Source organism: Hipposideros armiger, unplaced genomic scaffold (assembly GCF_001890085.2).
Source record: "Hipposideros armiger isolate ML-2016 unplaced genomic scaffold, ASM189008v1 scaffold_244, whole genome shotgun sequence".
Taxonomy (NCBI): domain Eukaryota; kingdom Metazoa; phylum Chordata; class Mammalia; order Chiroptera; family Hipposideridae; genus Hipposideros; species Hipposideros armiger.
The window spans coordinates 1459707-1469474 of record NW_017731594.1 but is presented as its reverse complement, the minus strand read 5'-3'; the positions used below and the strand labels follow the sequence as shown (position 1 = coordinate 1469474).

The 9768-nt window shown below is 51.5% G+C and overlaps 1 protein-coding gene across 1 annotated transcript in view; it reads left to right on the top strand.

The window, feature by feature from the left end:
* LOC109389813 (endonuclease/exonuclease/phosphatase family domain-containing protein 1-like) overlaps positions 1 to 9025 on the top strand; it is a 10163-nt gene extending 1138 nt beyond the window's left edge. The window contains exons 2-5 of the mRNA XM_019655699.1: positions 1411 to 1729; positions 2109 to 2247; positions 6443 to 6637; positions 8337 to 9025. Coding sequence (XP_019511244.1) covers positions 1411 to 1729; positions 2109 to 2247; positions 6443 to 6637; positions 8337 to 8536 — 853 coding nt within the window. The 3' untranslated portion in view covers positions 8537 to 9025. The remainder of the gene's footprint in view (positions 1 to 1410; positions 1730 to 2108; positions 2248 to 6442; positions 6638 to 8336) is intronic.
* Positions 9026 to 9768: the final 743 nt, after the last annotated feature.

Genomic DNA, 9768 nt, shown 5'->3' with positions numbered 1-9768 from the left:
CACTCCATGTCACCGGGAAGGTCCACTCCTTCTAAAAAGGAAAAAAAAAGAAAGCCCCTTTTTATGCTGGGAGCCAGAGAAGCCTGTTTGCCTTGGGGGGGGGGGGGCTCGGGCTCCATCCGGGCAGGAAGGAGATCAGGTGGCTGGCTCCCAACCCTGACATACGTCAAAATCACCTAGGGGAGATTTTCTTAAAATCAGGGATCCTGGACTGCACACCCAGACCTTTTGGGACGGGGTCCAGGACTGTCTGTTTTTCCAAAGCCCCTCGAGTGCTCCTTCAGCTTTGCTGACACTGGTTTATGGGGTCCGGCATTCGGGAAGCATTGGCGCGTGGGCAGCTCTGAGGTCCCCCTTCTCCCTGGTGAGAGGAAGTGGGACCCACCAGGGGTCATTTGGGTTTGGAAGGGGGGTCAGGAGGAGCCTCTGGGCAGTGGGACCAGCCCCATAACTCCATCTCCGGAAGAGCCCTCACGCACATGCAAGTCTGTGTGTCACCAGAGTCATGAGCAGTAAGCCGACTGAGCTGAGCCGTCTCCCCGATTCCTGGACGCCCCTGGGAAGTGTTAATGAAGAGCCGCCAGTCAGACCCCGAGGCAGCAGGAGGGAGGAGAGGCCAGCAGCCAGAACAGATCACCAAGTCGGCAATCAATTGACCTGATTGCGCGGCACTTAACCTGTGACATCACGGGGCGGGGCCAGAGTGGTCTCTTGCCACAGAGCCCAGCAAGCCAGCTGCCGGGCATTTAGGACACCCCGCTCTGTGTGCGCCAGAGCAGAGCTGGAGCCTGAGAGCTGCCCCAACCCAGCAGCCTCTCTCTGTGGCAGCACGGGCCTGGGCTGTCCGTGGGTGGGGGGCTGTGTTGGCCCTGATTGGGGTCTTGCTCCAGCTCATGTCCCCTTCACACCTATAGCTGTAGAGCTGCTGGGATTCCATGCGCTCACACATGCTGGGGGTGTCTGGCGGCGGCACTTGTGGTACTGATGTAGAAACCAGCCAGGTATCATCTTTAAAACCTAACGACACTTGGGTCCCTTTTTTATGTGAAGTGGCTCTACTGGCGTGGCAGGCTGTTTTTAATGGCCAACGAAGAAATGCTCTCCTGTCACGAATGATTGGCCCAAATCCTCTAAATAAAGCAACCCCCCAGACAGGCTGTCAGCCTCTTCATGTCACACTGATGGCCAGACAGATGATACAGGACAGAGATGTGGCTTCTCTCTCCAGGCGGGGTTTCCCTGCGGTCAGAACCCCAGCTGCAGCTCTCTGGGCTGGGTGGTGGTGGTGGTGGCAAATTGGGGTCACATCTGTAAGACACAACGGGCAGCCACCACTTCCCGGGGACTCCCCCTGCAGCACCCCCCTTCCGGCAGTGTTTAGTGTTTGTTGCCATGACAAACTGAAAGCAGGATATCTAAACCCCGAGCAGCTGAGCAAGGCTACGGTGCTCAGGACACCAGATCTGTCTTCAGGTTGCGTGTCTGTACCCACGGCTCTGCCTGGGGACTCAGGACTAGGCAGGGGACGCAGGACTGGGAAGAGCCTGTGCTGCCAGCGTTCGGCCAGCTCTGGTTCTTGACATGTTTGAAATCAAGTGAAAGTGAACATCAGGTCGTATCTCCAGAGAGAAAAGAATGCAGAGAGCGTGTGTGGGATGTGGGGTGTGGGGGAGCAGGAGGCAGGTCCCAGCACAGTGTCCCAGCTGGGGGATGCAGGCTGGCCCTACAGGTAAGAGCGCCAGGTGTTTGTTAACCGCCAGACCACCTCATCCTCCTTTATAGTTGCTTAGAAGGAAAAAAAAAAACCTAACAAAAAAAAAACAAAAAAAACCCCTGACATTCCCAGATGTGCTGTTTTCCGGGCCATAAGGAGGAGTAGGGGTGCCATGTAGGGGGGTGAACTGATAAAACAAGATAGGTCTCAGTCCCACAGGTGCCTGGGACAAAGCTTACAGTGGACCGCCGTGCATTGTGTCCTGGGTGGGAGCCAGGCTTGTGCGTGTTTACTGTCGGCACCATTGTGTATGGGGCTATTCATGAGTGGGCGCTGACGGATACAGGAAATAGCCTCTAAGTCCATCCCTGTTGCTTTGTTTCCTCGCATCCAGGTAGGAAGTAATGACTTGACCCTTGTTAACCTTCACCTGGCAACCCTGAGCCTCCCCGGGGGTGAGAATCCAAGCAAGAATCACAGTGACAGCCACCGCCTGGCCAGCTTCGCACAGACCTTGCAGGAAACGCTGAAAGGTAGGAAATTGTCTTTCTCCGTGGCTGGGCCCGCAGCTCCCACTCCTGCAGGGCAGGCAGGGGGTGGCCTCTTCCCAGGGTCTCCCTGATCCCTTAGGCTGGCCGTGCTGTGGGCAGCAATGCGCAGTGAGGGCACAGGAGGCGGGCACACCCCCAGCATCCCCTGCAGCTTGGCCGCCCCTATGCATGGCGACATCTTTGTCTCTGTGGACCTGGCACGCACGTTCCGCAGTATCGGCTTTGTGCTCTTTGGCAGAATCGATTAAGGGGAAAAAAATAAATGATGACGCCCTCCCCTGTGACTCATCCTGAGTTCAGCTGCCTCATGTGTGCCACTGTGGTGGTGCCACCTGCAGATTTGCACTTGCTATTCTTACAAGAGAGACAGTTGGTGACAAGGGGAGTGGGAAAGTCCTGACTGGCAGTACGCTGAGTTCTTCTCCCTGGTGGGGTACGGATGGCGCGGAAGAGCCCAGAAGCTCTCCAGGAAGCTGGGTTTTCACCTCAGCTGCTTCAGCAGCTGTAGAACCTCAGGCAAGCCCTCCAAGCCCCATGTGATGGGGAACAGTGCTAACCTTACAGGGGAGCCTGGGGGCTCGGTAACTGTCTGTGGAAGGACCAAGCACTTAGTAGGTGCTTGGCAGACATGAGTCGATTCCAAAACTACCAGAGGGATTGAGAACATTAAAAATGTTCAGAAGGAAGGGGGCCTCTCTGTTTCCCAGGCTCTGCCCCCAACAACACACAAGTGTTTCTGTGTGTGGTTTATCAGAAGGAAAAGTGGGCGCAGCTGTAAAGACGGGTGTTTTTAATGTGGTGTGTTTTTTCAGAGCACGGATCTCCTCTTGGTGAGGGTTCTGGAATTCTCTGCCATATTTTTGAGTTTTGACCAATATTCTCTAGCTTTCTAAAGCCTTTTCCTTGTTAAATTGGTCCCTCACAATGGGTGATTCATGAAGATTTGGCTTCAAAAATAGTTTTATCACGCTACAGTTAAAGTTTACATTTAAAGTGGTTTTTTTTTGTAGTAAAATATACATAACATAGAATTCAGTATCTTGACCATTCTTACATGTGCAGTGCAGCGGCCCTGAGCACATTCACATTGTTTACAACCATCACCACCATCCATCTCCATCGTCCCAAACTGAAACCCTGCACCCCTTCAACACTACCTCCCATTCCTCCCACCACCACTACCCCGAGTCCCCAGCAACCGGCATTCCACCTCCTGTCTGTATGGATTGGACTACTCAGTGTAGCTCATATACGTGGAATCTTGAAGTAGCTGTGCTTTTGTGTCTGGCTTATTTCATTTAGCCTAATGTATTCCCATTTTCTCTGTGTTGTAGCATGTGTCAGAACTGTCTTCTTTTTAAGACCAAGCACTATTCCATTGTGTACACACACATACACACCACAGTTTGCTTATCTATTGGCCGATGGACACTTGTGTTGTTTCCATCTGTTCACTGTTATGAATATTGATCTGCCACTTACATTTTGAACCAGGATGTGCTGTGACCAGTGTTCTACTTAAATTATGAGTCTTTGAGCTAAAAAAGGAACAGCTATGTGGGAAATTGTTCACCTACAGTTAGTGTCTCACCTATTAAAAAGGATGACTTGATAGCTTTGAAAATCTGTGGCCATTTCAACTGTCCTCAATCTCAAGTTTTTCCTTACCCTTACATGGATAGCAGAGAAGGAAGATGCCAGCTCATATCTTCTCTGATAACGTTAGGCACTCACTGTTTTTTTTTTTTTCCTGATACCTATATCAAGGGAGTGGTCAGGTTTTCGTCAGAAAGTCTGGCCAGGTTAGTGTTCCAAGTCACCAAGGGACTATTGACGCACAGCTTGGCTTGGCCTTGACATGTCCAGGTATGGACAGTGACTCGTGTTGCCTGCACCCCCCTGTGTGTAACTGGAATCTTCATTGTTAACTGTTGGCGCAACAGACACGAGGATTCAACAAGTGCTCCAGTCTGCCCAGGGTGCAGTAGGGTAAATCGATTGGCGTAGGCAGTTCAGCTGAAACAAAGACTAAACCTGTATTCCACGGGCTTCCATCAGAGCAAACAGAACCGATTTGATTAGCAAACTTGGGGCTTTTCTGCCTTTGTCTGGAATGGGAGTCCAGGTTGACGTTAGTGGGTGGTTTGCTAGGCTGATGGAATTTTCTCTTCTGAGACCCCTTGGGGCTTGCTCTGCAGGAGTGATGCAGGGCACATAGTAACGCTTGACATCTGCGTAGGACCATCCCTCGGTGGGGACCAGCTCCTGTTATTGTCACTAACATTTTATAAATCTAGGGACTCTAGGAAATCGGCCCCAAGCATTCTTCCTTCACTTCTAAAAACTAAGGGAAAAACTAATGAACCCAAACCAGGGGGATACTTTCTGGGAGAATTTAGGCCTCTGCACATCTGAGATTCTCAGAGATAAGAACTGTCTTGATGGTATCGCCAACACCAACTCAACCAAAAGATGAGTTGTAAGAATCCTGTTCAAAAAGAGCTATTTATTGCATAAATAAAAAAATGATGTTATTTTCATTCCTGAAGTTATACGGATCTGGGCTTATTAACCCTGGACAACCAGCATCTCTCCTGGTTTCAGAATTGTCCTTTTCAGCCTAATCTTCTCCAGATCTATGTTCCAATGAAAATCTCTCATTCTAGTGAACCTCCTGCCTCCGTCTTTTATAACCTTCAGTTTTCCTTGGCAGTCAATAAATGTACCATCTTCCTCTCCTTTTCTTTCAAAAACAAATTGCACCTTAGTTCTGAGGTTTGCCTCAGGCCTCCTTCACCCATTTCGTCCGCACGTGTTTATCGAGTGTCTGCCATGCAGCAGGCACTGTTCCAGGCGCCTGGGATTTTTTGATGAACAGCCGCCCATGTCCTCGTGACTCTTCCATTCTAGTTCTATGTTAAGAGCCCTGGACTTGAGGGCTGGCTCAGTGACTTTGGGTGAGCCCGTCAACCTCTTGGTGCCTCAGCAGAGCGGGCCTGGCGCACAGAGAGGGTTCAATGGATGGCCATTAACACTGCCCAGGTATGAGTTATAATTAGTATTAGTCTCACCTCAGCTTTCCTGTTGGAAGCTGGCAGTGATTTCTCAAGAGAGCTTAGGCTCACTCTGCTTTGGGTAACAAGGTTGTCCCCATCTACCCTGTGGGGTACCTCCCTGTTGGCACACAATGGAGCTGCAGAAAAGGCTTCCATCCCATCACGCCCCCTAGAGGAGGGTCATCTGCAGTGCACGTGTGCCCTCTGCTGGTGGCTTGTGTCATTTCACTTTAGATTTCTCCCTTTTGCCATTATGACTGAAACATATTTTCATCAAGGGAAAAGATTTGCTGAGTGTCTCAGATAGATTTGGCTCTCATTTGTGAACTGCTTTCCTTAAAGCATCCCTTGCGATTCAACAGAAGCGCCGTTCCCTGTGATAGCATGGCTCCCTGAAGGGAACCTCGAGACACGAAGTGACGGCTGAGCCGTTGATGGAAATCCCTCAGAGCTCAGCTGGGGTCCACTGTCTTTTCAGAATGTCTGCTCACTTGGGACTAACTAGGATTGCTATCTCACTTACTAGTGTGAATCAAACCATGGGAGACATGTTGAATATATTTTAAGGAGAAAGGCTTTCCACTTTGGCCCTGTATTACCCTGCTAGGGCTGCCATAATAAAACACCACACACTGGGTGGTTTACACCACAGAAAGCTATTTCCCCACAGTTCTGGAGGCTGGAAATCCAAAATCAAGGTGTCAGCAGGGTTGGTTTCCTTTGAGGCCTCTCTCCTTGGCTTGTAGATGGCCACCTTCTCCCTTTGTCTTCACGTGGTCTTTCCTCTGTGCTCGGTAAATCTTTGTTGAGCTTCTGTTAACTCTCTGAACGAGACCCTTAGGCCTCTTTCTGCTGTGAGATTTGGAACACATGAGCTAGAATAGGGGTGCTCCCTGCATCACACTGCCCCCTATTTCTGTCTTCTACTCACCTACTCTTAAAGGTTTGGGGATTTTTTGCACAAGGAATTTGGAAAAATTGGGAGAATGAGAACCACACCGCAGTCCTAACTCTGGGGAGTCAAATCAGAGAGTCGCAACCCACATGCACGGGCTGCGGTCAGCAGTGGGTGTACTTCCCACCGCCTCTCCCATCCCTGATTTGCTTTCTTCCACTTTCAGGAGAAAAAGACGTGGTTGTTTTAGGGGATTTTGGCCAGGGGCCAGACAGCAGTGACTATGACATCCTGAGGAAAGAAAAATTCCTCCACCTGGTCTCTGCACACACCTTCACCAACATCAGCACCAAGAACCCTCAAGGCTCCAAGTCTCTGGACAATATCTGGATCAGTAAAAGCCTGAAGAAGGTTTTCACAGGTAAGGCAGAAACCGCTGGTTGCTTCTTTCTCCTGAAACTTGTGTGAACTGACAGTTCTGGATTATGGAGGCTGAACAGGAGTCAGGAGTTATCTTACCTCCTCTGTGGGCGTTTGTAGGGTTATCCTTTAGGTGACTATGTAATTATCATTCAAACTGAGCCACTTTTAGAAGGAAGGTGGGTGTGAGAAATAATTAGAAGCTGCTCACTGGTCTACAACAAGGGTCCACCGAGCGTGTCCCAGGCAGACCTGGTATGGGCTAGCAGAGACCCTATTTAGAGATGAGCTGATAACTTACCCTAATTTTAAGGACCCTTAGTCACTCAGCAAACATTCCTTGAGCTCTGTCACCTTCAGGCACTGTGCTGTGGCCTGGGGTTTACCGACACGCAGTGCCCTGAGGAGCAGCAGTTGGGGATGAGCAGACATGTCACATAGTGTCACAATAGGATGGGAGAAGTACTTTAGACAGGACCCCACAAGGACCAGGGTGTGGTGGGTAATCTCAGCACTGAAAAGCAGCCGCCACTCCCAAACCAGTAATCTGCTGAGACTACTGCTTTGGGTCAGAAAACAGTTAGTCGCAAATATGGAAGGACAGTAGGGTCTTTTGCTGGAAGACAAGAACAGCGGCTCTCAAACCTGCCTGGAAGCTTTCTAAACACCAGTGGCTACCTATTATACTTCTGAGGACATTTACAAATTTAAAAAGTACCAGTTCTGGGGGCCCACAGGGCGGAGGTCCTTAGGACTAGAATTTCTAGGCCTGGAGTCTGGTTTCCTGTTGGGCTGTGGTGTGGGAGCCTCCGAAGGATGAGGGAAGTGACAATCCTGAAACTTGGTGAGATGCCATTTGTGGAAGTGCACTGCTGGCCAGACCGAGGCCCACCAGTTGGCCCGGGCTGCCATGAGGTCTGGCAGGAAGCAATTTTTCACCAAGACATCTGGAGAGCCTGGGACACAGGGCCGGAAGGAAGTTACGAATCACTGCACTGGTCCCCGTGCTGTTCCTTTGTAGAAACGGAGGTGCAAGGAGTTCCCACCGTCAGGAGCAGTCACCTGGGCAGGCCACAGCTCAAGCCAGAGCCAGGCCTCAGTACCATACACCGACCGCGAGCTGCCTCCTCACTGGGTCACAGCAGCGCTTTCTGAGCTCTGCACGGGCTTTTGTAACTATTTCTGTCATTGTTTTCCAGATGTTCCTCCCGCTTCCTATACTTCTAAATCTTTATTTGTTAAATAGCTTTACTTCCTCATAAACCTCTGTAACGTTCCCTTTTTTACCCTTCTTATAGAACTGATTCCCTGTCCCCTCACCACCACCCTTATTGTCTTTGCTTTGTGAAATAGGACCTTCGCTTTAAACATCTTTGGGGGCATTTGTCTCCATGTCACGTACTCTTGCTGGTCAGATTAGAAGGGGTATAGAGTGAGGAGGAGGTCAGCCATGCTGATGGGTGTGTGAATGGGCAGGCAGCCGGACTCGTAGCTTCAGTGCCTAAATGGTAAACCCTCAATGTCCAGAGGATCAGATTGCCCGAGACGTCTCCAGTGCATGGCCAGCCAGAGAGCTGAGGCGGGGGCATTGTCAGGGAACCCAGCCCTGCCCACCTGCACAGTTGGTCTCCACCTGCCAGCCTATGACCCCACCTACCTCCCCTTCCTGATTTGTGGGTCTCCTTTCCCTCGCCCTTCAGGTCACTGTGCCGTCGTGAGAGAAGGCCTCACGAATCCTTGGATTCCGGATAACTGGTCCTGGGGCGGGGTAGCTTCTGAACACTGCCCTGTGCTAGCCGAGTTTTACGTCGAAAAGGACTGGAATAAGAAGGAAGGTCCTCGCAATGGCAACGGGGTCACCTTGGAGCGAAGCGAAGCCAACATTAAGCATGAGCGATGATGACACCAAATGGGGTTCTCTACCCTCTCACCCCACGGGCACGGGCGGACATTAGCCCTTCCTGGCACAGATGCCTTTTCGTCATTCTGACCGCGTCAGCACCTGGGCCCTGACCGGCCTGCCTTCTTTGTGGATGTTTCTGGACCTCTCACGGGGAAGGAGGCGCCAGACGGTCTAATCAGAAGCCCCGCAGAGAACTGAAATGTCTTCTAGTCTCTGGACCCAACAACCTCAGCCGACTCGGGCTGGCCGCCCGCTGCCGCCTGGACTGCAGCACAGAGAACAGTCCTGGAGGCTCCTGGGACGCAGTGGGCGAGGTGTCTCGGGCCGCCAGGGCCTGTCTGAGCCAGGCCAGAAGCTCTCGTCTCTGACCACCAGTCTGTGATGCTCTGGCTGCAAATTACATAAAGCTTTCAAGTGTGATTGAGCAGTCTCCTCAAATATTTTGAGTGGTGATTTTTAGTTTTGTTTTGAAAAAAATAAAACAGAGATGAACCTGCCTGGCTGCAGTGAGAGCCTGGGGGTGGGTTCCCAACCGCAGGGGTCTTGTGCCCACTTCGGATGCCCCTGTGGGTCTGTGCCCAGAGGGGTCCTGGACACAAAGCACCCCCTCTGGGGAGCCCACTCCTTTACATCCCCTGCCTTGCAGAGGTGCCTCTCACCCCATCGCCCCCCTCCACCCCCGAGACGCTATCAAATCTCTGTATCTAAGTCTTCTTCCTCCTCTCATCCCCGCCTTCATCCTCTGACACCTGTGCTAGACCGTGTGTTACGTTGTTGCTCCATCGTGCCCCAGACACTTAGCACAGGCACTCATGCTGGACCAGAACTCTCTCAGAACATCATTGCCTCTGTCCCTCCCCACCCGCTCGTGTTTTCAGTCGGCTTCCTAGTCCAGATCCTCCCTCTATCTGTTGGTTCTGATCCACAGGCAAAGTAATCCACGCCTGCATCGTCCATTGCATGGCTTTGCTTGTAAGAAAACCATGGGTCCCTTTAATAAAGCGGAACTCTGAGCCCCAGGCTGGTGGTGCCTGGAGGTGATGCTGCAGGGTGAGCGCCCCGAACCCGCCCAGCTGTCTGCCTAGAGCCCCGCCCTGCTGCTCCCACCGCAGCACAGCTGAGGCCCGGATGGAGCCGCGAAGGCAGGCTTTGCCAACAGCTTAAGGAGGGCAAAGAAACAGCCCAGGGAATCATAAAAGCTGATTTGTGTGGCTGCCAGGTAGAGCTTC